Source organism: Macaca mulatta, chromosome 13 (assembly GCF_049350105.2).
Source record: "Macaca mulatta isolate MMU2019108-1 chromosome 13, T2T-MMU8v2.0, whole genome shotgun sequence".
NCBI lineage: Eukaryota > Metazoa > Chordata > Mammalia > Primates > Cercopithecidae > Macaca > Macaca mulatta.
In genome coordinates, this window is record NC_133418.1 from 6,387,115 (window position 1) to 6,414,228 (window position 27,114).

The 27,114-nt window shown below is 44.1% G+C and overlaps 1 protein-coding gene across 10 annotated transcripts in view; it reads left to right on the forward strand.

Moving 5' to 3' along the window:
- Positions 1-27,114, forward strand: part of VWA3B (von Willebrand factor A domain containing 3B) — a 270,056-nt gene that overhangs the window by 200,028 nt on the left and 42,914 nt on the right. For 4 of the 10 annotated variants that reach the window (XR_013402590.1, XM_015112923.3, XM_077958826.1 and 1 more), the window contains 4 exons: positions 13,851-13,962; positions 21,290-21,414; positions 23,681-23,818; positions 26,949-27,049. Coding sequence is in view for 7 of the 10 variants with exons in the window: in XM_015112923.3 (XP_014968409.3) it covers positions 13,851-13,962; positions 21,290-21,414; positions 23,681-23,818; positions 26,949-27,049 (476 nt within the window). In the remaining 3 variants the exon portion in view is untranslated. The remainder of the gene's footprint in view (positions 1-13,850; positions 13,963-21,289; positions 21,415-23,680; positions 23,819-26,948; positions 27,050-27,114) is intronic. The other 6 variants (XM_077958823.1, XM_077958824.1, XM_077958825.1 and 3 more) reach the window with 3 other exon arrangements.

The following is a 27,114-nucleotide window of genomic DNA, read 5'->3' on the forward strand; positions in this document are numbered from 1 at the left end:
TGGGCACTTGGCTCACTGACTCCGTAATGACAAGAGAAATCTCAAGTCTGAAATTTTAAATTCCCTTTGAAAACTCCCCTCCCTAGCACCCCTCATGTCACTCTAATTGCAGATTTCACCCTCACTGGCCAATCCAGAGCCCTCAGAGCTGAAAGGTAGGGGAAGTTGCCGGGGGGCATCTGTGGATTATAATTAATCTTCCTTGGGAGCCTGGTCTAGGGCAGCCCAGCTGTGCTGTCCTCCAACATTTTCTGAATAAATAAGGATTGTTCTCCAGGGCAAATCCTTTGGCCCAGAAAGATCAAAAAGGCTCTCTCACCCATAACCTTGACTGCTTTGGAAAATTTGGAGGTAGAAAATATTTTTAAGCTGAAAGCAGCACTGAAGGAGGCCATGGAAACTTACCCACACCACTGACTGCACACGTTTCCTTCTCAAAGCCGTGACTGGCAAGGAAGCTGGAGCCCCACCTTCAGGGTGGGGAGCTGAGTGCTCTGCTCCAGGAGAAAGAGAGCTTTAGGTAAATGCACATAGGGAGGCAGGCATGGGTGAGGCTGGATGAGATGGAATTGGAGAAGGAAGAGAATAGAAATTATTTGCCATTGAGAATATTCTGTTGGGTTGTGACTTTGACACTATACATGCAGGAAGATGTTAGCTGGGGAGACAGAGGAAAATGTCTTTCAGTTATGTAAGATAATCTCAGAATATATACAGCTGTTATCTGTGTCCCAGATAGTAAATGAACCAATTGTCATTCTTGCATTGTAACTTTTTTTTTTTTTAACAGTCCACAAGATTTTCTCTTTAACAGGAGGTGGGAGGCATCACACCCTGACTAGTCAGCCTTCCTAATTCCACTAGCAAAAACTTCGTCTGTTTTGCTGATATTCAGGTCTGTGGGGAAGACGAGCTCCCTAGTGGCTATGAACTGCTCTGCGGTGGAACAAAATCTACTGATGTTGAAACAGGAAATTTTCCCCGACCCCTTCGCAGGACTTGCGAAGAGGGTGGCTCGTTTACTCAGCCCATGGCTCTCAGCCCCTCTCGGGAGAGGGAGCACACAGATGAGTGGGTTCAGGGGCCAGGACGAGTACGTCTGGGTGCCGGCAGGGGCAGAACTCTGTGCAGCCCCGAGGCAGCTTCTAGGGGAGTACCCGCAACCCCGGGAGCCCCAGAGGGCGTGTGTTACAACCGTGCTCCTTTAGTTTTGCTCTCCACAGATAGCTAAGTGTTTAACTGCTCGGTGGGACAGCCCTCTGTATCCCTAGCTCTTGTTCGGCGTCCAGGAAGAATCAGGTCACACGAACAAATTGCAGATGGTAAATGCAGGGGATTTTATTGCTGATGAACGTGACTCTCAGCAGGATGGAGAGCTAGAAAGGGGATGGAGTGGGAAGGTGGTGTTCCCCTGGGGTTTGGCTGTCGCCAGCCACACTCTTCTCTGAGGTCCCGCCATCAAGCCATCCCTCTGAAGTCAAGCTGCTTCTCAGTGATGTCAGGCTGCTCAATGATGCTTCTCTTTTCTTCTTCTCTGCTACTCCATGGCCAGTGGAGCCCGGGGTTTTTATGGGTACAGGATGGGGGACAGTACAGGCAGAGGGTGGTTTTGGAAAAGGCAACATTCAAGCAGGAAAACAGAAATGCATGTTCTCCCTTTGGGCCTTGGGTCCAGGCTTGAGAGTGGGGCCCTCACCCGGGACCGCGGTCTTCTGCCCAGTATTTCCCTGCCTCCTGTCCATATCAGTGGGCAGGAAGCTAAGAAGTCTGGGGGTGCACTGGTGATGTTGCCATCACACAGAAGTGATGTGTGCACATTCAGGCCATGCTGTCCTCAGACAGCACTGCAGTGACAGTTTACCATCTGGAAGTGGGACCCCCGATGGGCCTCTGGGGCGTGTGGCCAGAGTGAAGCTGAAATCCCAGAGGGAGTGAGAGGATGACAAAGAGAAAATGAAGCCTTCACGACTGTGCCACGGTGAGCTAGGGGTTAGATGGGGGTTAAGGAGAGAATCCTGCTCAGAAACACCAGTCACTGGAGGAAACTGAAAGAGGGAGGAAAATATCCTCAAATTCTATTTTCTAAAAAGTCTCTGTCTCGTGTCCTGATGTTCAGGAACGGGAAGGTGGGTGTCAACTCTGGGGATCCCTGAGGTGACAAAAACTTACAACCAGGTTGTCTTTCCATTCTGAAGCTAAAGGCACCCTCCTCTGTGGAGATTTCAGCTGGCCAGATGCCAGCACTCTCCTGCCTCTACATTTGTCTTTGTTCCGAGTCATGAATTCTACCCAAGCACCCTAAACAAGTTTGGGGACAGATTTGCCCTCCCTGTCTGGAGGAAGAAAACGGAGTGCAGAGGGCTTAGCAGGGGCCACCCAGGGAGCAGAATCCAATTCATTCAGTACTAGTGAAGAAACGTTAATGAAGGAACTCTTTTTTTTTTTTTTTTTTTGAGACTGAGTCTTGCTCTGTCACCCAGGCTGGAGTGCAGTGGCCGGATCTCAGCTCACTGCAAGCTCCGCCTCCCGGGTTCACGCCATTCTCCTGCCTCAGCCTCCCGAGTAGCTGGGACTACAGGCGCCCGCCACCTTGCCCGGCTAGTTTTTTGTATTTTTTAGTAGAGACGGGGTTTCACTATGTTAGCCAGGATGGTCTCGATCTCCTGACCTCGTGATCCGCCCGTCTCGGCCTCCCAAAGTGCTGGGATTACAGGCTTGAGCAATGAAGGAACTCTTGACAGAGGTGAAGGTCAGTCTAAGGCCGTCCATGGGATATTACAGGACCCCAGGACAAGCAATAGCAGGAAGTTGTTATCACCCCCAGACTTAAAGGGGCAAGGGAAGGAAAGAGAGTTCCTGGAGCCCTAGAGAGAAAGAGCAGGGAGTGGGCAGGACACCAATACCCCAGCCTCCTCCTGCCTTCTGAGCTTGGCCCGTGCCTCAAGACAGCTAAAATTAGGGGAAAGTTTTCTTAAAGACTCAGAATTTATTTGCACACCACAGTCTCGTGGGAGATGTTTGTATAAAGTAGGTAGCTGGTAGTGGTTCCTACCAGGTGACACAAAAGTGGCTCCCAAGTGTGGCTTTTGTTCATCTCCGGAGTAGCAGGAGATGAATAACTGTATCAGGAACACGGAATTACAAATCCCGAGCTTTGGTGATTTTCAGATTTAGATATATAACACACTTCAGATTTCTCTCTCTTTGTATGTTTTTTCCTAAAAGAGCAATAAGGGATTATTTCCTGAGATGCTGTTGCAGGTTTGCTTTCAAGATAGGGAAATCATTTTGGATTTTTTGGTTTTTCTTTTTGGAATATTGTATATATTTATTAGATTCCTTTGCTGCTACAAAGAAAAAGAGAGAGGAAAAAAAAAACACACACACACACACGTTTCTTTTCAGCAAAGCCTTTGAGGTAGCTGTTAATGTTTGACTGGAGGTTTTGCTTGCAGGGTGATTAACTGTTCCCCACAGCCTGGTGCTGCCCTGGGGTCCGGGAGGGGAAGGAATGTTTCCTGGTTCAGGTATCGTCTGTGGAATTGATTCTTGTGCCTCTTAGCCATTCGCATGGCGCAAAGCACCACCAGCTGGGATGAGGCTGAGGCCAGACTGCTCACCAGGCCTGTGCTGGGCTCAGGAAGCAGTGCCTGGAGAGGGAGGTGGGATTTTGGGAGGCGTGTTACTCACTGTGTTTTCTAGAGTTATACTATGCCCTGAGGAGGCGGGGGGGAAGTTCACAGAGCACTCCTCTACATCCCTTTGGTTTTTAAGGCAAGGCTAAGTGCCCAAGACTACTGGAAGGGAAGGGGATCAAAACCCCCTTAAGCCTTGGCTGGCCAGGCAGCACCGCCAGCTTTCCAGTGAGCCCCCGCCCAGATGTGTCGTACTTGAGAGCAGTTCACAAGGAGATTTTGCTTTCTCTTCAGGGCTCAGGCAGGAAATTCCACTTAGAGCTTCACTTCTTGGGCACAATATTTGCCTTCTGTTAAAGTGCAAACGCCCTGGGAAGGAAAGCACACTGAGGCCTTCCAACTCATTCACCATGGGCCACTTCCTCCCTGCTCCGGAGAGGCTGGGCAGGAGTTTGCCACTCCTGATTTCTATTTTCCTGTAAGCTCTTTTCTCATTGTCTCTCCAGTCCATTTTTCTTTTTTCTTTCTTTTTTTGAGACAGAATCTCACTCTGTCACCCAGGCTGGAGTGCAGTGGCACCATCTCCGCTCACTGCAAGCTCCTCCTCCTGGGTTCACACCATTCTCCTGCCTCAGCCTCCCGAGTAGCTGGGACTACAGGCACCCGCCACCAAGCCCAGCTAATTTTTTTGTATTTTTAGTAGAGATGGGGTTTCACCATGTTAGCCAGGATGGTCTCGATCTCCTGACCTCGTGATCTGCCTGCCTCAGCCTCCCAAAGTGCTGGGATTACAGGCATGAGCCACCGTGCCAGGCCTCTCCGGTCCATTTTTCAAAGGGATGCAGAGTCTGGATACTTGCTGGTGGATGAAATCCCTCTAAATTTAAATGAGCGGGAACTGAGTGAGTTTCCAAACGCTGCAGGTTAGCCCTGTCCTGTACACCAAGGTTTTAAAGGGAGTTGAATTATTCACAGACACAGTTTGCAAATGTCCCGGTCTTATAATTAGGTGTCCTAGAAAGGGGAAAGGTCAGCACCTCTCTGAACCTACACACATTCCTTCGATTAGAGCAGTGACAGACTTTACATGGCCTCGAGGACAAACGTGAGCAAAGAAGCATGCTGGAGCTGCTGTTACGACAATTTGGGGATTGCATGTGCTGGAATTCAATAATTCAGGGCAGGAAAAGTATTCAGTAGTGGGTTTTTTTAACAAGGTTTTAAGCCAAAGACTAGTTCTGGTTAACTTGTAGAAATGCATTCTGTACCCAGTGTGGAAGTATGCTGCTTGTGAAGTGGAAAATTCTAAAGCATCAAACATTTAGTCATTTCACTATCTCCACCGCCATGTCCAAGAGCATGACCTTGAAATTAAGTCACGAAATGAAAAGAGGGTGGCACCATTTGGGACCCTCGTCCCTATCACCTGCGATTGAATCTGACAAGGAAGTAAATTGGATTATCTGAATTTTGTAGACAAGGCTAAATCACATTACTCAGCACACAGCATCCCTCCTGCTGGCATCATTGCTCGTGGGACTTCCTCACTGAAACTGGTATGCGGCTATTCTTGTGTGCCTGAGTCTAAACATATGTTGGCTTATTTATTTGAGAGCTAGCCTTTCCTGCTCTGTCTCTATTCCCTCTGACTTTCATCACCCGTGGGTTTCTTTCTAGACCTCAGTAGTTGGCGTGTATTTTGTGTGCATGTTTAGGTGAGGTATGGCAGAAAAGAAATGGAGTTGGGAGGCGTTCTTTGATGTGAACTGTACGGCACCCCAAAGTCTTCAGCAAAGTTCAAAACCAGCAGGATGTCATCTTTCTGGAACAGAGTTGTCAATATTCTGGCTGAAGGGATGGCACCTCTAGCTGCCCCGGTGGGATGTCTTCTCATCCTGGGAAGCCTGTGTTCTGTTTCTGTGGGATGAACCATTATATTGAAGCTGACCACTGTGCTTTATCTGTGATGCAGTTCAGTTGACTATGCCATGGTCCAGATGAATCACCAAATCATCATGTAGGCCGCGGTGGATGGTTCCTTCCATAAAGCCCCATGCTGTGGAATCAACGAGAAATGAATTCTTGCCAATAGTAATAACAGTTGGAAACAAAGCAGAGTAAACATGAATTACTTTTTTTTTTTTGAGACAAAGTCTCACTCTATCACCCAGGCTGGAGTGCAGTGGTGTGATCTTGGCTCACTGCAACTTCCGCCTTCCAGGTTTGAGTGATTCTCGTTCCTCGCCTCCTGAGTAGCTGGGATTACAGGCGCATGGCACCACACCAGCTAATTTTTGTATTTTTAGTAGAGACAGGGTTTTGCCATGTTGGCCAGGCTGGTCTCAAACTTCTGGTCTCAAGGGATTCACCCGCCTCAGTCACCCAAAGTGCTAGGGTTACAGGTGTGAGCCACCGTTCACAGCCAACATGAATTACTTTTACAATGTTCTTTAGTATCTGTCTTTGTCCTTTCCAGTGAACTGACAGGTGTATGAATGACTTGAAGGGGAGTGATACTTGTGACCATTTAGAAAGACATTTTCTTCGGTGGCAGTTGCAGTGTTAAGAATGAATGCCATAGCATTGCTACCATTCACTGTCACCCATGCAGGGGGAAGCTCTTCACAGAGTAAATGGCTATTCTCTATCAGAAGAATTGGGAAGTGAGTGACAACTATAGAAAAAAAGACTTCCCTGATTATTTTAGGCAACTGAACTCCCAGATGTATACCTCTAAACCGATTCTGAACATGTAGAAAGCAATCTCCTCAGTTAACTTCTGGCTAGGAAATTGAGAGAATCAATATTTGGAATCTAGAGATGAAAGAGGGCTAGTTAAATAAATTATGTGACTCTGCTCACTCAGAATTTTAAACAGGAACTTTAAATGTATCTAGGCACAGGTTCTCAGAAATGATTTGTCATACTAATGAAATCTAAAGGGGAGAAATGCCTTCCCGGAATCGATGTGGACATCTTTGTGGAATCAGGTTTTTATTCGTCTGGAGACAGAGACTGTCTGGTGGTCTCAGTGACCAAAGTATCTTCCCAGCCAGTTGGTCTTTGACATGAACACCGGTGACCTGAAGCAAGGTGGCTTTTCCATAAAGGCTTTAAACTTTATAGAAAAGTGAGGTTTTCAAGTTAACAGTTGATTCAGTATGACAGGCTCCAGGTTCTCAAGACTTTAAATTCTATCCATTATCAGAACACTTTACACAGTCTTCCATTGAAGAAATTACTGTAGGAAGCTGTGCTTGGGCATCCCACTGGATTATGAAGATGGAAAAACTGTGCTACTCATGTACTCAGTTGTTGCTGGTGCATTTCTCTTATCCTGTGGGAGCTGCGAGCAAGGGTAGCAGGCTTGCATCCTGGCCTTGTACATACATCCTAGCAGTTTCTCCAAGAGTGTAGATTTAGACCCTCCTAGACAGAAATAGGGAACTAGGAAGTGGTAGAGATTATTTAGTTTGTTCCCTTACTTTGCATACGCAGAAACTGAGACCCAAGAAGGCTAAAAGATTGTGCAAAGTCACATAGCCCGGTGGGCAGCACCCAATCCTATTTCTCCTGTCTCCTAGTCCAGCTCCTTCCTCTGAGGTCATTTCAGACCACAGTAGGCCATTTTGAACCTCACGCTAGAAAGAGCACTTAGGTTTCTTTTCTGGGTGAAAGCCCGGGAATAAACAGGTGACATTCACCACCCACCAGTGACGGTGAATTCTCTTTGATGGATACTGATTGCCTCAGCAAGTGTCCAAATTCCATGAGTAGGGAAGGACCCAAGCAAAATCTGGCTAGATGTGAGCATCGTAAACAAAAGAGTATTGTTCACTATACATTTTTGTCCGTGGCTGCAGAGGCTACAAGCAACGCAGGTCTGAAGACTCCCCACGGTCCTTGTAAGAGACCTTAACCTCTCAGCTTATTTATTCTCCACTTCTAAGTACCTGGCTCTTAAGTTTTCATCTCTGAGGTTATAAACCATATTTCCACTTATTTTAATGAATCTAAAAAGCATCTCCACACAGGTCCAAATGATAGATGGCTACAACAGAACTCAGTCATATCAGGGCACCATGGAAATGAGCCCACTTATTTCCAGGACCCAAACTGTATTGAACATGAATAATGACCCAAGAGCAAATGGTGTTCAGACTGCCTGAAATTATTTAAATTTTTTTAGCGAGCTGCCTCATAAATTAGAGACTTTCTTAAGAGGAGGACTGCAAATGAACTCATAAAGTATGCATTGATATTTTATTTATGGTGTAACTATAGCACGGCAAATACATAGCTCTAGCTAGATAGCTATATCACTGCAAAAAGGTGGCATTAAAATGTCTGGGCAAACACTTTATATTGGACTTTGTGTCATGGAGAAGAGGAGCATTTGGTGGTCTGAAAAGAGGAGACACTTGGGAATTATTTTGCTAGGCACTCCAATTGGGATGGAGGACTAATTTCTTTAAGAGACTCAAGAATTACAGTAAGTTTATGGTTAAAAAAGAAAAAAAAAATGAGTAAAAATCTAGGATGGAAAATCCCCAGTTTCGGCAGTGTAGCAATTTGGAGAAAAAGGCCTCTGTGGTTTATCTTTTGATTTGTAGATGGATTCGGAAGCTCCTGTACTCATTCAGTCATTCAGCCCACTACAGTATATGCAAAATATTGTGAGTGGTTATGTAGAGCAAACCAAAAACATTTCTACCTTAAAAAAAAGATTTGTAGAAGTATAATTTGTACCCCCAAGAAAGTTACCTATTTCAACTCAATGATCTTTAATAAAACCGACAAGAGTTTTCAACTACCATCACAATCCAGTTTTAGAACGTTATCTTCCTTCTAATAAGATCCCTCATGCCCATTTGCAATCACTCTCTGTTCACACTCTCAGCTCTGGATAACCACTAATCAATTGGTCTCTATATATTTGCCTTTTCTATGCATTTTATAAATAAATGGCTGGATACTATTCCATTGTATGAATATACCACATTTTGCTTATTCATTCTCCAGTTAATGGACATTTGAATTCTTTCTCCCCTTTTATTATTATGAATAATGCTGATATGAATCCTCATATACAGGTCTTTTTATGGTTATAAGTTTTCATTTCTCTTGGTGAGGTATCTAATACTGTAGCAATATTTCAGGCCATATGGTAAGTTTGTTTAATTTTTTAAGAAACTGCCAAACTTTGTTCCAAAGTGTCAAAAATCAATTGACTATAAGGATTTATTTCTGGACTCAGTACTGTTTCACTAATCCATATTGCTATCCTATGTCAGTACCAAAATTTCTTGATGACAGTTGGTATAGTAAGTTTCAAAAGAAAAAAAAAAAGCAAGTTCTCCAAATTTGTTCTTTGTCAACATTTTTTGGGAGATCATCTGGGTCCTCTGCATTTATATGTAAATTTTAGATTCAACTTCTCAATTTCTGCAGCAACAAAAAAAAGAAAATCCAAAAACAAGCAAACAAAAAACTTTCTGGGATTTTAATATAAATTATAATGTCTATATATCAGTTTGAAACAAATGGCTATCTTAATAATATCAAGTCTTCCAATCCATGAACATGGTATGTCACTCTACTTATTAGATCTTTGATTTCTCTCAATGATATTTTTTAGTTTTGAGTGTATAAGTCTTCCACTTATTTTGATAAATTTTTTCCTAAATGTATTCTTTTTTGATGCTATTATAAATTAATTTTTTCCTTAATTTCATTTTCAGAGTGTTCATTGCTAATACATAGAAACACAGTTGATTTTATTGGTACATTTATCTTGTAGCATGACACCTTGCTGAACTTGTTAATTAATTCTAGCAGTTTTTGGGTGAATTCCCTAGAGGTTTCGCATATACAATCATGTCATTTATGAATAAAGATAGTTTTACTTGTTCCAATCTGGAGACATTTATTTATTTATTTTTGCCTGATTGTACTGGCTAGAACCTCAAATACAATGTCGAATAGAAGTGGTGAGAGTGCCTTACTTTGTTTCTGATCTTAAGGGCAAGTCATCTAGTTTTTCTAAATTGGGTATCATATTTACTGTAGGCTTTTCATGGATGTCTTTTCTCAAAGTGAGAATGTTTTCTTCTATGCCTGGTTTGTTGAGTTTTTATCATAAAAGTGTGTTGGATTTTTGTCAAATACCTTTTCTCCATGCATTGAAATAGCCATATGGTTTTATCCTTTATCCTATTAATATGGTATATTACATTAATTGTTATCTTTTGTTCTATTAATATGGGTGTTAAACCAGTGTTGCATTCCAGGGAAAAATCCGACTTGGCCATTGTATATAATCCTTCTTATATGTTACTAGATTCATTTGCTCTATTTTCTTATGGATTTTGCATCTACATTCATGGGGAATATAGGTCTGTAGGGTCCTTTTCTTGTGATGGATTTGTCTGGTTTGGTGTTGGGTTAGTGCTTCCCCTTCTCTTTTCTATATCAATGATCTTGCCAGTAATTTCTAGTTCCCTATGGCCTCTCTTTTCAGTTCTCCAGCCAGAAATCTGGGCTTATTAATGTATACCCAGCTCAGTGGCTTCTATTTATTGTGTTTGCATCTGGAGCCAAACAGAGGGTGGAGAGCAAAAGGGAGAGAGAGAGAGAACAATGAGATTTCACTCCACCTTCTCAAAATCACAATGCCACTAATCAGACAAGAAGATTTAGCCTCCTTCAGAGTTTTGGGCTCAAAACATTGCTGCATGCCACAGGATTGCTTGATGACTGAGGTGTGAGAATGGAGAATAAAAAGAGGGTACAATTTTTGTATTCTTTCTGAGTGTTAGGATTTCCTTTTTCCATTTATTAAGCTAGAACTCTAGGATTCTCCTACCGCTCTCTCTGTCTGGACCCTTGTGCCTACTTCTGGGTTTTGGACCAGGCCAGGAGACAATAGAGGGAACAAATGGTAAATTACCCACCACTAGCTTGGTGGTACTTTGCGTTCTTGTCTTCTTTCCCAACCCTTTTACCACTACATGTTTGCTTTTCAGAATCCTTAAATAGATTTTACTTAGAACTCAAGCTCTTTCTCTGCTATGTTATTTCATTTTTCTAGTAATTTATTTTAACATATTTTACAAGAACATTTGTCCTCAAATTGATTGGGAATTAAAAATAACGACTATTCTGGATGATGGAATAAAGGCTATGGGGGATTTTGGAGGGAGAGATGAATGGGGATTGGGTATTTCTATTAACAGTCATCAAGCATAAAAAAATGGAACTTTAGAGTTGGACTTTACAAGTCAAAATTATGCTAATAGTTTCTGCATGTAGTAGACATAGCCATGACATTCACTCCAACTTTGATTCATGCAGTGCCGTTTGGAAACAACAAAACAATCTTTTCCTTTCTTTTTCTGAAATTTCCTGGGGGTGACATCATTCCAGACAGGTTATAACTGAGCTGGTCTTTGAAGAAATTATCTGTAGCAGGAAAAGGACCTTGTTCATTTTTAAAGATCCTTTTCCTCTGCATTCTTCAAATTGGATGCATTCTATTGTTTTGTCTTATTCCTCTGCATTCTTCAAATTGGATGCATTCTATTGTTTTGTCTTAGAGTGCACTGTCTCTGTCTTCTGTTATATCAGTTCTATCATTTCTGCTACTGAGTCCTTCCAGATATTATATATTTCACTTCAAAAATTTCCATTTTTATTTAATAGTTTCTATTTCTCTGCTGAAACAAAAAACTACCTTGCCATTTATTTCAAGAGTATTTACCCTTTATCTCATAGACTATGGTTCTAATTGCTAATTTAAGGTCTTTATCTGATCATTCCAATATCTGAGTCTTCCCAATTTGGGACTCTATTGATTGCCTTTTACCTTGAGAATTGGTCATATTTGCTTGCTTTTTTGTTTGTTGAATTTTTTTTATTGTATAATGGACATTTTGAATATTTTGAATATTATGTTTTAAGATTCTGGATCCTGTTTAAATTCTCTGAAGGAGATTTAATTTTTTTCCATCAGACTTGGTTAGGTTGAGACCACAAGCTCTGCCTTCCCGTCTGTGGGCAGTGGTTTCCATGTCAGTTCACTTTTAGAAGGCTGTGCTATTCACAGCTTAAGCCTGCATGCATCCCTCAAGGTTTATACTGGTAATCTGGGACTTGGGCAATGGTTTACACTGTAGTTCAGTTCTCAAAGCCGTTGCTGTGCTGCTTTGAGTGTTTTCTGCACATGTGTACCTTAGGGGTAGTCCAGGACTTTGATTCATTCATATAGAAAATAAAGGCATTCTCTTCTCCCTCTCTTTCCTCTGTGAGATTTCCAGATTAATTATTAATTTTTATCAAAGTACATGTTTCATATAGTTGTCTATTTTATGATTTGTTATATTTAAACTTTTTATTCCACTACATGAAAAAAATTATAATTTTACTCTCATCCCTTCCCTCTTTGTCTCCCGCTCCTAATATTGGATATTTACATTATCTTTTATTCTATTGGCTGCATTTGTAACATTTTATTTAATATACATAAGCCTCTACTTCTTGATCTATCAAGTTGCATAACTTCTTCAATTCCTGAGTTCACATGGTGGTAATATCTATGCTTTTTCTTTCCCCTTTCATTCCAACCTTTCAAGAGCTACACTTAAACCATCGTGTTGTCAATGCTGTACTCCTTCCAAAGGTTCCCAGTACATGTTTAAAATTTTTCATTTAAAAGAACACAAAAAAGTATTTGTACTATTCTGATTGGATAAATATTGTTCAATACTGGGACAAGTCACAGTTCAGGAGTATATGCCTTCCTTAAGGTCCTATGTGATACGCTGGCCAATTGAAGAATGTTAATAGCATCAAGCAAAAGGATTTCTTTACGTTTTCTCACTCAGTATTTAAAATTATGTTACTTGTTTGAATCATTATTCTTGCATATGTTAGATATATATATGCATGCTTGTATATATGTATGCATATATTCCCAAGATTTCTAAGTCCTTTTTTTTCCTGGGAGACCTCCTGCTGTCTGTGACTTGTGCAGACATGTCATTCTTACTGGAAAAGCACATTTTCAAGTAACTTCCTAATGTAGGATGTATGGGAAGGGAAAGTTTCTACCTAGGGATATGACTAGAAATGTCTTTGTTTCTCCATTTGATTGATAGTTTGCCTGGGTTTAGAATTCTAGATTGAAAGTTATTTTCTCTCAGAACTTTGAAAGCTCTGACCCACCGACTTCTAGCATCCACTGTTGCATCAACCAGGAGATAGAAGGAATGAGGATAATTCATTTATTAGCCAATCTCAGCCCATGGACTTCTTTCCTCTTTGCAAGTCAGCGATCATAAAGGTTCTCCTTTGTCCTGAAGAGGTAGGCTGGGATATTGAATTTCTGTAAAGCACTATGTTTCAATGCTTGTCTCTCTCAAAGTTGTTAGTGGACTCTTCTGTTGAAGGGCCCCTTTACCTTTCACTGTTCTAGGAAGGCAGCAGTGCTGGTCATGGTGCTGGTGTAGTCTTTGCTCTCAGGAATTCTAGTTGTATATATAATTTTTCTTTATTTACCTTTTCTTCAATTATTCATCCAGTTCTCCTTGTACCTTGAGCTAAAGTATAAAAGTTGTGGAGGGCAGATATTGCCCTTGCCAAAATAGTAACATTTAATTAACATAAAGCAGAAAGGGCTCCAAAGGGAGTATATAGTAAAGGAATATTCTGTAATTCTTCTGTAATGTGGTTCTCAGTAGAAAATTTCAGGTATATTAGTCTGCTTCTTCTACATTGCTATAAAGAACTACCTGAGACTGGGTAATTTATGAAGAAAAGAGGTTTAATTGACTCTCAGTTCATAGGCTGTACAGGAGGCACAACTGGGGACGCCATAGGAAACTTACAATCATGGCAGAAGGCAAAGGGGAAGCAAGCACATCTTCACATGGCCAGCATGAGAGAGAGAGTGAAAGGGGAGGGGCCACACACTTTCAAACAACCAGATCTTTTGATAACTTTATCACAAGAACAGCACTAGGGGAATGGTGCTAAATCACCCCCATGATCCAACCACCTCCCACCAGGCCCCACCTCCAACATTGGAACTTATAATTCAACATGAGATTTGGGTGGGGATGCAGAGCCAAACCATATCACTAGGCTAACCAGTATCTATCATTTTCACCATCTGCATTTAGTTTTTCTCATCAATTATTCCTGTTTTGTCTTTTTCAGCAACAGAAATTGCAAGGAAATCCAACAAAGAAAACCAAATCAAAAAGACCCGATCCCCTCAAAGGACAGAAGGTTATTGCAAGATGTGATGAAAATGGCTTTTATTTTCCAGGTAGGTTTTTTTTTTTTTTAATTTTGTGAAGCTTTTGTTAAATAATTTGATATTGGGGAAAAGAAGTTTCAACCTGTGCTTTTGCTAGAACACTGACATTTCACGAGCTGGCCTGAGCTAGTCCACTTTTCACAGAGAAGAGAAGTGAAATATCTCTGGCCAGCTTATGAAATGAGCATATTTGGTCCCCCAAAAAAGTAGCCAGAAAAAAAATGCACTTATTTTAATTTCTCATTTTTTAGTAAATAAATTTTTATTACCCATCTACTGCATTGTATGTATGTAATATTTTGAAAGTACTGGTCTAATAGTATGAGCAAACAGATGAACATTCTTGCTTTTTGGAGATTACATCTTAAAGGAGACAGACAAGCAATGAAATAAACAGATAAAATATGTGATATGTCAGATACAGTGCCATAGAGAAAAATCAAGCCACAAATGGGGTTGAGAATGTCGGGGTGAGGGTTGTGATTCTATATCTGGTGGTTAATGAAGAGCTCCTGGGGAAGGTGACATATGAATAAGGACTTAAAAGAGGTGGGGCAAGCCATGAGATTATCTGGGGAAGAGAGTTCTAAGCAGGAACAACAGCGGTGCCCAGGCCTCAGAGTGGAGTGCACATGTGTGTTGGAGGAAGGGCCATGAGACTGGGATAGCTGGGCCTCAGAGGTTTGCCCCAGACTTCCTGGGGGAGTGGTCCCTGAAAGAATCAGCCAGTTGCAATTCAACAGGGGGTGGAGGTATGAAGAGAGTTTCATGGATGGTGACAATAATATGTGTGAAGACTTAGAAACGAAGAAAAACATCTATATCTGGAGAAATAAAATTGATTCTGGCTGGAACTTAAAATGAGAAGGAAGGGTGGAAATAGTAAACCTCTTCAGAGAGGTAAGCATAGGGCTATGCATAAAGGGTCATATTGAGGATTTGCACTTTAGCCTCAGGGCAATGAGAGCCACATTTAAAGCAGTGAGAAACACAATCACATTTGAAGTTTTCGAAAGCTGGCTCCCACTGCTGTGTGAAGACTGGATGCCAAGGGGTTAGGGTGTCTCTCTGGCCCCTGGCTTGGGGCAGTAGATAGATAGTGGTACCTACAGGAGGTGGTGGTGTGGACAGAAAGACAATGAGATGTGTCTGCGACATGACGAATTGCAGGTGCCTGCAAGATGCCCAGAGGCAGATGTCAGAGAAGCAATTGGAGATGTGGGTCTAGAGTCTGGAGATAGAGATTTGGGAGACATAACCACAAAAGTCATGAATGAAATCATGGGAAGGGTCCGTAGGGAAAAGGGAACTGGGAGAAAACCTTGAGGAAGCTCTGTCAGGCAAAATGATTACGTTGCAGGGTTGGTGTGGTGGGTCACACCTGTAATCCCAGCACTTTGGGAGGCCGAGGCTGGAGGATCACTTGAGGTCAGGAGTTCAAGACCAGCCTGGCCAATGTGGTGAAACCTCATCTCTACTTAAAAAAAAAAAAAAAAATTAGCCGGGCACCTGTAATCCCAGCTACTCGGGATACTGAGCCAGGAGAATCGCTTGAACCTGGGAGGCAGAGGTTGCAGTGAGATCACGCCACTGCACTCCAGCCTAGGCGACCAAGTGAGACTCTGTCTCAAAAAAAAAAAGATTACATTGCAGATACGTAGCTGGCCTTTCATAGGCATGATCTATCTATCAACAGTTAAAAGAATAATTATTATTTAAATTTAATTGAATAATACTTTAGGTGGGAAAAAAGTACTTCAGCAGGATTTTTGGTTTCCAGCAGGCACATATGTACAACTGACAGCGGGACAGGTTATTTGAATGTGACAAATGTGCTTGGGAGTTGCCTGAACGAGAGTAAATGTGGATCCCAGCACTTGGGATGAGCACGTAGGCTAAGGCGTGATACGCTTCTTTACAACAAGGGCTGGGAATCTTTCATTTCTCTGGGGTGCAGATTTTCTAAGAGGTGATTGTAGAAGGCTACCCCTGCTTGCGAAATTTTGATTTTCTGAATTTGAGCCTTGGAAAGGGTTTTATGGTTAAACTGGTAGTCGAATGAAAATGCTAAAAGTGAGGCCAGGTGCGGTGGCTCATTCCTGTAATCTCAGCACTTTGGGAGGCCAAGGCGGGCAGATCACCTGAGGTCGAGAGTTCGAGACCAGCCTGACCAACATGGTGAAGCCCCGTTTCTACTGAAAATACAGAATTAGCCGGATGTGGTGGTGGGCACCTGTAATCCCAGCTATTCGGGAGGCTGAGGCAGGAGATCACTTGAACCCAGGAGATGGAGGTTGCAGTGAGCTGAGATCTTGCCACTACACTCTAGCCTGGGCAACAGAGTGAGACTCTGTCTCCAAAAAAAAAAAAGAGAATAGAAAATGCTAAAATCCTAAAACAGACTGGATTCTAAATGGTTGGGTTAGGGGCTTGGTGTCACTTTGCTGGCTAAGGCCCCAGAGAAATGTAGAATGGCTCAAATTTCTACCCAGCACCATGCTTGTGTGATGAGAAAATTCTAAAGACCTACTGGGGGGAGTAGAGGAGACAGGGCTAATACCATGACCATGTGCAATGCCTGAGGCCACAACAGAAATTTTTTTAATGTGCAGTTAGAGGCAGAAAGTACATACTATACTCCCAACAGCCGCATGGGATCTGACTAAGCAGGAATTTTTAATTTGCAGTGTAATTAAACTTCAATAAATGAACTTGAAGGAAATATTTGAATTCAGTCATATAATCGGTAATTTTGCTTAGTGTCTAAGTAGTAAACTAACTTTGACTCAGCCTGGGTTATCTCCATGAGCGTAGTTTTTGTGCCCTCTCTCCCCAGTCACCTGATCTTTTCCTTAATTGGGAATAACTTTACTTTCATGGTTGTTTTTTATTAAAAATTCAAACATTCAGAAAAGTCGCAAGAATAACACAGAGAACCCCAGTATACTCTTTACCCAGATTTGCCAATTTTTAACATTTGGTCATATTTTATCACATATATTATTTTATTCTCTGTCTTCACACATACATACACACATCTTATTTTTTCTGAACTCTTAGAAATTAGGCAACATTTATCATGTTACTTTATCCCTTAACACATCAGTGTGTATTAAGAGTAAGAATAATCTCTTAATATAACCACAATAAAGTTAGAAAATTCAAAAACTGTAACATTATTATAGTACTTTTATTTAATCTGTATATTTTGATTTTGTTAATTGTCCCAGTAATGACCTTTATCACACTTATTTTCTCCAGGACAGGTCTCAGCCCAGAATCATGTATTGCATTTAGTGGACATGTCTCTAGCCTTCTTTGATCTAGAACCATTCTTTAGCCTTTCCTATTATCTTTCATGATAGTGACATTATTTAAGCATAAGGCAAGTTATTTTATAGAATGTCCCTCAATTTGGGTTAGATTAGATTCAGGTTATCATTCCCTGTCAGGATACTACCTAAGTATGTCATGGCCCCCTGGGTCATCCAGTCTAGAGGCACGTGATGCTCACCTGCCCTCACTGGTGATGTTAATTTAGATCATCCGTTCACTGTGAGGCACTATTTTCCCTCACGGAAAAAAAAAAAAAAAAAAAAAGAAGGCCAAAAAGAATTTTGCAGAGCACAGGCATGACGTCCTTGGTGGCTCCTTTTCTGATAACTATTGTTCAAAACCTCCTAAACATTTTTAGTAAAAAACAGCTCACTTTAAAATGCACCTCAGCAGAAGGCAAGATTGGAGTCACTGGATTGTGGTGTCCACTACATGAAGCCAGGTCCACGCGGAAGCAGAGCTGGCCGGGCGGGCTGTTGCCACCGTCATTGGGATTGCGGTGGGGATTTCCCTGTGGCCAGCGTTATTCCAGGGGTCAGTGTGGGTGATCCAGTTGAGGAAATGACTGTGTTGTACAGAGCGATAGCCTGGCTTATCTGGATGCCGAAAGACAAGGAGGAAGACACATTTTCAACCCTTGTTTGAAATCATTATCTGTGGAAATTGGGTCATCCTTCCTGTGGTTCTGTGAGAAGCAGCATTTTACTTCAGGAAATCCCCGGTGATTTCTGCACTATGCCATAAGGACAAGTTATCATGAAGGAAAGGGGGACAAAACGGAACGCTTCCTCAAGTGTAATGAGCTCAGGTCAAAAAATCCTGTGTTTTCATATATTTGAATTCTGCCTCTTGCCTCTGCTGGCCACCCGACTGCAGTCACTTTGTTTCCCTGCACCTCAGCGTCCCTGTCTTCTCCAGTGGGATTTAAAACAATGAAACCGTTCGTAAGTTGCTGTGTAGATTAAATGTGATGATGTACAGCCCTTTGCTGATTCTGCGGAAAGAGTTTTTCTTCGTCCCATGTGAGAGCTCCTCCTAGGAGTAGGGATAAACACTGCCTCCTCTCCCGGGGACGGGGAGCTGCTTTCCGTTTCACGGCAGCTGAGAACTTCTCACAGCAAGTCAAAGCAGCAACAGTCCGCACGGCGGGTAGAAAGGAAACCTCCAAGACTGGAAGGAGGAGCGGACACAAGGACGGTGAAGGATGACACTGCCCAGGAGTGGGCTGCTGGAGGGACGCTGTGGCTGGAGCAGAGCGAAAGCCTTTTTGAAGAGATGGAATTCAAGCCGGGCTTTATTTATCAGAAGGTTCTAAAAAAAAAGGTTTAAAAAAAAAAAAAATCTAGTCTCCAGCCTGAGAAAATCTGTTTGGAGCAAAGGTTCAGAACCATTCACGCATCTTTCACCACACAAACTGACTTCCACTGTTTACTCAGATTGTGACATCAATTCTCTGAGCCCTGAGCACCTGCAGCATTTTTGCTGAAGGCCTCTGTAGGAACACAGGCCCTTCCTCCAGCTGAATATAGGACAACCCTGACTGAGGCAGGGAGCCAGCTCATCCCCAGGGAGGCTCTGGGCCCGCCAGCCTCCACCCAGAGAAAGGGGGGGCAGTGGAGGCTCTGGGCCCGCCAGCCTCCACCCAGAGAAAGGGGGGGCAGTGGAGGCTCTGGGCCCGCCAGCCTCCACCCAGAGAAAGAGGGGAGGCAGTGGAGGCTCTTCAGCTTGGCCAGCCTCCAGAGCCCAGGACCTCAAGCAGGTCCAAGAGATTTCAGAGCTGGGAGACACAGCCTCACCTCTCAAGGCTGAAGACAGAGAGAAACTACAGGGTAAGGCAAGCCAAAAATTGGAGCTGATCTTGAATCAGGACACAAGAAATGGTATCAATCCCTTAATTAGATGGAGAAGGAGCAGGTACAGAGGCTTAGCAGTAGTGGGACAGGCCAGTCCTGGGCCCTCCAGCTGCCCAGAGTGCAGGGCCCGCGAGGCGAGATTGAAGACAGACCATAAGAAACTGTGCTCATTTCTGGAGATAAACAAAGACTCACATCTACAGAGATTTTACAGAGAAGGAAGCTGAATTAAAGGAACTAAAAAGAAGTCATCATAAGGGTCCAAAAAGTTTAGGTCCAAAGAAGAAAGTCAGTGATCAATGGTTTAGGCTTCGTTGGCTACACAGTCTCTGTCACAACTTCTCAATTTAGGCAAACAACTGAAAAGCTGCCTAGCAGTTTTGATACTGGATACTGCTAAGTCCCAAAGGCTGAGGATTTGAAGAGAGTCACATGGGCCAATGTGGCTGTGGTGGCAGCCCAGACCCTTCCCCGGGGCCGTGGGAGGAACGTGGGGCACACAGTGCGTGGCAGGAGACAAGTTCCCTGATTCTCAATCAGGAGCGGCTCTTGTTTCCAGAATAGAAATTGTTTCTAAAAGGTAGTATTTATTTTTCTGATTAAAAGGGTAAAGCCAGTTTATGGTAGAAAATGTGTGAATAATGTGTAAATATTTCAAAACCCAAATTAAACATTTCAGTCCGATCAGAAAACACACAATGGTAAGCTGGCCTGAGTGTGCATATTTTGCAAAAAAAATTCATTCCTTTGGCCGTTTAAAACAAGACACATGGATCAAGATGAAAATCAGCAGCTGTCTCTTTGCCCCATGAGAGGACACAGGGCTTTGCTCAGCAGGCAGGTGAGCCGGGACCGGGGAGCCGCTGCAGCATGTGCTGGGGAACCCAGGATGCCCACGCTCATTTCTATCTCCATCAGGGCCCGTGAGCAGCTGATACTGCCAGGGGAGGTGTCCAACGTCATCATCTCCCCCTTAATGTTCAGAATCCCTTTTTAGTGGGAAGATAAATTTCAAGTCAGATAAATGACAAAAAATGTGCATCTTAACACAGGTATTTTCTTTTCCTAGAATGATAATCTATTCTAATAATTATATTGAAAGGTATAACAAAATTATTATATAATTAAATAATATATGTATGTGTGTATATATATATGTATATATATTAGGCTGGTGCAAAAGTAATTGTGGTTTCGGCCATTTTTTTTAATGGCAAAAACCACAACTACTTTTACACCAACCTTATGTATCTATCATGCACTCCTTCAGTATAACTAAAAAAGAAACTTCTTATGTCTTTTTTCTTTTCTTTTCTTTCTTTCTTTTTTTTTTTTTAGACATAATTTTGCTCTTGTCGCCCAGGCTGGAGTGCAATGATGCAATCTCAGCTCACTGCAACCTCCGCCTCCCAGGTTCAAGTGATTCTCCTGCCTCGGCCTCCCGAGTAGCTGGGATTACAGGCATGTGCCACCATGCCCAACTAATTTTTGTATTTTTAGTAGAGATGGGGTTTCACCATGTTGGCCAGGCTGGTCTCGAACTCCTGACCTCAGGTGATCCACCTGCCTCAACCTCCCAAGGTTATGGGATTTACAGGCGTGAGCCACCACGTCCAGCCTTACTTCTTTTTTCATTGTTCCTTTCAGCTGCACATTTTGGGGAAGCCGATTATGTTCAGTCTAGTCAGATGAAAAGCCGATTTGGATAGGAGTTTATATTTCCTTTATACTTTCACAATTTAATTAACAACATGTATTTTCTATCTTTAAGTATTATGGAAGAAAATAGGGCTAAAGTAAATGAAAATATCAGGTGGTAGGAGGTGTTTGGGAAGAGGATCTTTATTTCCAGGATGCATGTTCCTGTCAGGACGGAGGCTGATGGTGCAGGATGAACAGATCTCGTCCATTCTCGCCAGTTCTCATCTCAGCGGGTGCCCAGACCAGGCATGTGCATCACCATTTTGAGTTGGTCAACCCAGTAGGCATCCTGTGGTACCCAACATTATCTACTGGAGAAATCACAGGGGCACACTGATTTAAACAGGCAAAGTGTTATAACTCAGTGTGGCCGGAAAGATGGCACAAGCCTATGGGAAGGGATGTTATTTGTCTTTACATTTTATGTTTTCTTTGATTCCTTGCAGGGGTTGTGAAGAAGTGTGTGAGCCGCACCCAAGCACTGGTGGGCTTCAGGTATGGAGACACCAAGGTCGTGTCCACCTCCTTCATCATGCCTGTGGGGGGCGCCATGCCCTGCCCACTGCTCCAGGTACCCAGTCCCTGATGTGTTCTGGCCCCTTTCACCATCCACAGAGTTCTGGATAATCGAGAACGCCAAGGCCACTGTTTGGCCCTTTGCTGAACCTACACGGGCTCCTGCAGGGAGGGTGTGTTTGGGCAGGAAGAACCACGGCCCCTGTTCTGGGACCCGTCGCCTGGCGATTTCTTTGCTCGTGACGCTGACCTGCCAACTCCTTGTTATGTAGCTCAGGGCTACACAGGCTTGTTTGCATTGCACCTTGAGGTCCTTGTCCCTCTACAAGACAATAGAGGTTGGGGAAAGGGCATTGCTGTAGCTGCCAGTATTGTGGACACTTTTTACTGCAAAAAATTCTATTCTATACTATTCCATGCCATGCCATGCCACTCCACTCCATTCCATTCCATTCTATTACATAATAACAAGGGCAGAGGTAGCATTTTCCTTGGCACTGTAATCAGCTGATGTCAGACGGTGATGTCGTAATGCACAGTTACCCCAAATGTGCATTCCACACATGTGTTACCGGAAGAAAGGCTGTGAGTATGAGTTGTCCAGGTCCTTGGTGTTTTGAACAAAGAATTAAACAATATGCACAAATAAAGTAACAGAGGAATGGAACACAGGAATGAAGCAGCGAAAGCAGGGATTTATTAAAGTGAGAAAGCACTCCACAGAGTGGGAGTGGGCTGCAAGAGACACAAGGGCGCCGTTACAAAGATTTCTGGGTTTTAAATACTCCTTTTGAGGTCCCTATGGACTACCGCTTTTCTGGACGAAGGATTTGGTCTGTGGCTAATTAAAGGCTGAGGTGAATTGGCCCCTGTGCAGATGAAGGGATGGCCCCTGCTTGGCCTCTGGGCAATCCAAGGCACACTCCCTTTCCCTCTGAGCCGGGGTGGAAGGGGAGGGTTGCAGGGAGACTGGCCTTTGATCCTTTGCTACCCGTCGCCGGGTGATGGGGTTTTTCCTTTTGGTTTAGCTTTAGGAAGTTCGTGGTGATTGGTCTTAGGTTCCTTGCCCCAGATCCAGATGTTTTCCCTTTGATTTAACTTTAGGAAATTATCATGAATGGGCCCCAGATTCCCTGCCCCAGACTTGGTGCTTCCCTTGATTCAGCCTTAGAAAGTCAGCACGAATTGACCTTAAGTTCCTTGACTCCAGACCCTGTTCTCCTGCCTCGGATGAGCCAGACTAATGTGTTCTCATCTGGTCACAAACTCATAAAAGCTGTGCCGTGTCTGGCTCATCCTTTTGCCACGGTCCTAATTCCAGCTTCAAGGCCCAGGAGTAGAGGGAAATCCTTGCAGAGCACCCTGCTGCTGTGTCTTGCCCATTGTGAGCCTGGAGGAGAAGCGCTGGAGGGGGAATTGGAGAATTTATCCTCGGGCCTGTTGCTGCTTCCGAGTCAGAGCCCTGGCACGCAACCGTGCTGTCGTCCCCTGACGATGCACGAGGGCCCGCAGCCTCCGCATGTCCCTCCACAAGATACTTTTTCTCCTGCAAATTCTCCATTTGTGACTTCTACCCATGGATTCTGGGTGTGTGCTTTAGAGCGACATTAAACAAACCTCTCCCTTTCTACGTCTTGGTGACAGCCCTTCTGGCAGATGAGGACACTGTTGAGGATCTTTGCATGACAAACACCCCAGGTTCTTTCAACTAGTCTCTTCAGGGTGTGGTTTCCAGAACCCTCACCATCTTGCTGGCTGACCCCTGGCCCCTTGTCAGTTGGTGAAGTCCTACTACAACGGGGCTTCCCAAACTGATCACAAAATTCCAGACGTGGCCCAATGAGCCCAGAGGATCTTGGAACTCTTTCTTAACTGAGAAAAAAATATGTATTTGAATTTTAGCATCAGTACCTGCCAATTGCCTTGTAGTGTTTTAAAACAAGCTTATATTGGCCGGGCGCGGTGGCTCAAGCCTGTAATCCCAGCACTTTGGGAGGCCGAGACGGGCGGATCACGAGGTCAGATCGAGACCATCCTGGCTAACAAGGTGAAACCCCATCTCTACTAAAAAATACAAAAAACTAGCCAGGCGAGGTGGCGGGCGCCTGTAGTTCCAGCTACTCAGGAGGCTGAGGCAGGAGAATGGTATAAACCCAGGAGGCAGAGCTTGCAGTGAGCTGAGATCTGGCCACTGCACTCCAGCCTGGGCAACAGAGCCAGACTCCGTCTCAAAAAAAAAAAAACAAAAACAAAACAAGCTTCTATTAACATTGTCTGTACAATCCACAAGCAAAATATTTGCTCTGTGTTCTCCTCTGCAGGTTGGAGATTATGTGTTTGCCAAAATTGTGATACCCAGAGGATTTGACTTCTACGTCCCTGCCATTGTCATAGCACTTCCCAATAAGCATGAGGCCACAGAAAAATTCTACACGGTTTTGAAGTGTAACAACCGGAGAGTAAGTAGATTTTCATTTAGAAAAAGACTTTCTCCCGGGCAATGCCAAGCTGTTTCCTGGCACTGCCAGGCTTCGTGAGGAATGGTTTCCCTGGCTGCATCTGCTGCCCTGCTCTCCACTCCCTGTGTTTTGGCTCCTGCCCACTGTGCCACACAGACCCTGCCCTCACTGAGGTGGCCGTGGCCTCTGCTGCCTGTGCTGTGCAGTCCTTTGGCTTGCACCCACGGCTGAACCGTGCTTTGCATTTGACGGAGAGGCAGGCTCACTCTAGGGTCTTGGAGCACCACTCTTTCTGGCTCTCCATCTTCCTTGTCCTCATCCTCCTCTTCCTCCTCGTCCTTGTCCTACTTTTCCTCCTCCTCTGCCCCTGCCTTGAGGTCCCCTGCTGGCCCTGCAGACTTGGGCACCTCCTGGGCCCCTCCCAGCGCTATCCTCTTCTGCCTCCTCCCTTTGTCTTTCGGAGTGAGCCTCCATCTCTGGACACCTCCTCTGTGCCAGAAGTGGCAGCCCCGCTGCTGCCCTGAGCTCCAGCCCTGTGCTTCTAGCTGGGTCGTCCTGGAGCACTGCCTCCGAGTGAGCACAGGCGTCTCGCACTCCGCAAGCCAGTGCACTCCGTTTCCCCAAGTGCCTCCTTCTCCTCTGCGTCCCCTGTATTGGGGTGCCACTACCTGGTTCCCCATCTCCTACTTACCTAGGAACCACCTCCAGAGTTGGCAGAAGTTGGGAGACTAAGAAGGACAAATGGGGACAAAGTGGAGGAGAATGAAAAGAACGCAGGTTTTACAGTTAAAAAACAAAACAAAACAAAAGAAACCTGTGTTTGAATTATTTGAACGTTCACTCTGCTCTGTATTGGGCAGGTGGCTTCACCCCCGATACTCAGTTTGGTCACCTATAAAATGAATTCTTTACATATCGATATCTATATCTGTCTATGTGTACCCTACGGGGTGATTGTGAGGCTTGAGGAGAAGACATGTAGAAGATGCAGAAGGTCTGTGTGTCTGGCAGGCATGTGTTAGGTACCAGCAGTGATGATGTGGCTGCAGAGGTTGGTAGCATCACTCAGATCCCTTCCTCCTGCACTGCCCAGGGCCAGCAAGTGGGAATGACTCCATTAACTGTATCACCTCTAGAATGATTTACTCATTGGACGGATAATTGTTAAGGGTCTGTATTGTCTGTCGGGGCGTTTGTCTTTTCTTCCGTGTCTTCCGGGTAGTAATTCTTGGTAATATATGCAGCCGACAGTTTTCCCCAGTCTGTTGCTTGTCTTTTAACTTTGGAATTTTTGTTGACAGAGAAGCATTAAATTTTAATATGGTCAAATGTATCCCTCTTCTCCTTCCGCCCTGTCTGTGTTTGTTTAAGAAATCCTTCCTTAATTATATATTTCTCTACGTAATTTTTCTAAAAGTTTTAGAAGAATTCTGTATCAGTTTACAAAACTGATGATGTCGTTTGCCCAACCCACACACATGCTTCGTGTCACGCTCAGGGAGAATCCCCCCGGACCCCTGTGTGGCCCCAGCCTGCTCCGTGAGCTTGACCTCCAGCCACGTGGAAGGCTCACTGCTTCCTGAATGCGGTGGGCTTTTCCGAGTCCCAGGCTCTTGCCTCTTCCTGGACTGCCCTCCCCCATCTCCTTTCCCCTAAACTGCCGTCACCCTAAAGACTCTGCCTGGTCGTGACTTCCTGCAGGGCCCTCAGGCCCTCCTGTCCACTACACTGCTCTTGCCGAACTGGCTTCCTCATCAGCCTCTAAACCCTTAAAGGCAGAGACCACATCTGTTCACCTTTGTCCCTCCCAGCACAGCCCCTGATGAAGAGAAGGGTCTCACAATTGTTTTTTAAATTACTTGAATGAACGACATTCCTAATGGAAAATGACATTGTTTTCATGGATGACTTAACATGCCTGGAGAACAGACCCACAAGTGAACTAGATTGGTGAGGAAAACGCCAGGTAACAGTGGCTGGTTCTTAGGACCTTACTCTGCGCCATGCGTTCCAATCCAAGCGCTTTACACAGAGCGGACCCTTGGATCCTCAGAACACCGTGAGGTGGAGACTATTATTATCTTGATTTCCAGAAAAGGAATTGAAGCCAGAAGTTAAAGCACACACCTGGTGTGTTGAGCAGGCATTTGAATGCAGACAATCTGGCTCCATGGCCTACCCTTTAAACTACCGTGCCCAGCTACCTAGAATACAGAATGAAAATATCCAGTACATCCTTGACTGTGGCACGAGGTAGTTCCATCAGGGAGAGGGGCGTGGGAAATGAAGTTTAGGGTTAAGGGCAAAGGAGAAAGGCCGTCAGAGCCAGCGGCCACCGGAGCCCTGTATCCAACCCAACAGGGCGAACAGAGAAGGAGGTGTCTGCTAATCACTCCAGAAAAAAACCCCTTGGAGAAAATGGAGTTTCCTGAAGCTGTCTGGATAGCAGTAGAGAAGCATCTGGAAGGGCAGAGCCTTCCTCCCCCTGGCGTGTGGGACAACTCTGGGCATATCAACTGCGAAAGGGAGGGATGTTTTAAGAGATGTCCCCAGGCATGCCCTAGGGTGTGGGGACAGATGAGGCAGTTGACCTAGGATCCCTGAGGGGAAGCCGCAGAGTCCAGGAAAGGACCTTGGAATTTACCTACAAGATGTGGGGCCCTGGAGGCTAGAGTGGCATGCCGGGGGTGGAGGGTGGTGGGGGCAGCGTCGGGGGGTGGGGAAGGATACTGGAGACAGTTCTGATAGGGACTTGGGGAGACCCGAAGAGGCTGAAGGTGGGTTAGTCAGCAAAAGTGGTGGCCAAAGGCTGAAATAAAGATAGAAAGGAAGGTGGTTATATGAAGGTGTATGTGCGTGCACGTGTGTGTGCACGTGTGTGTGTGTGTCTTACGTGGGTACACTTGGCAATTGATCCAGAATATGGAGAAATGACAGAGAGGACTCTGATGACTTTTATTCAGCAAATAATTATCAAGTGAGGCTCTGAATTTAAACTGCTCTTTTAAGTGTCACCCTGAATAGGATAATGACTAGAAGCTATTATAATGGGTTGAGCTAGAATAAAATTATATTTGAATGGTGGACATTTCTGATTTAAACTGAGTGAACTCTGTTGGTGCTATTACAGGAATTTTGCCCTCGGAGTGCACTTATTAAGATCAGCCAAAATAAGTATGCGGTCTCTTGCTCTCACATAAAGTCACCCCCAGTTCCTGAGGATACAGAAGTGTAAGTGTACTCAACTTTTATCTCTTGAATATTAATTTATGTCCTTGCACCTTTAATCTGTTTTT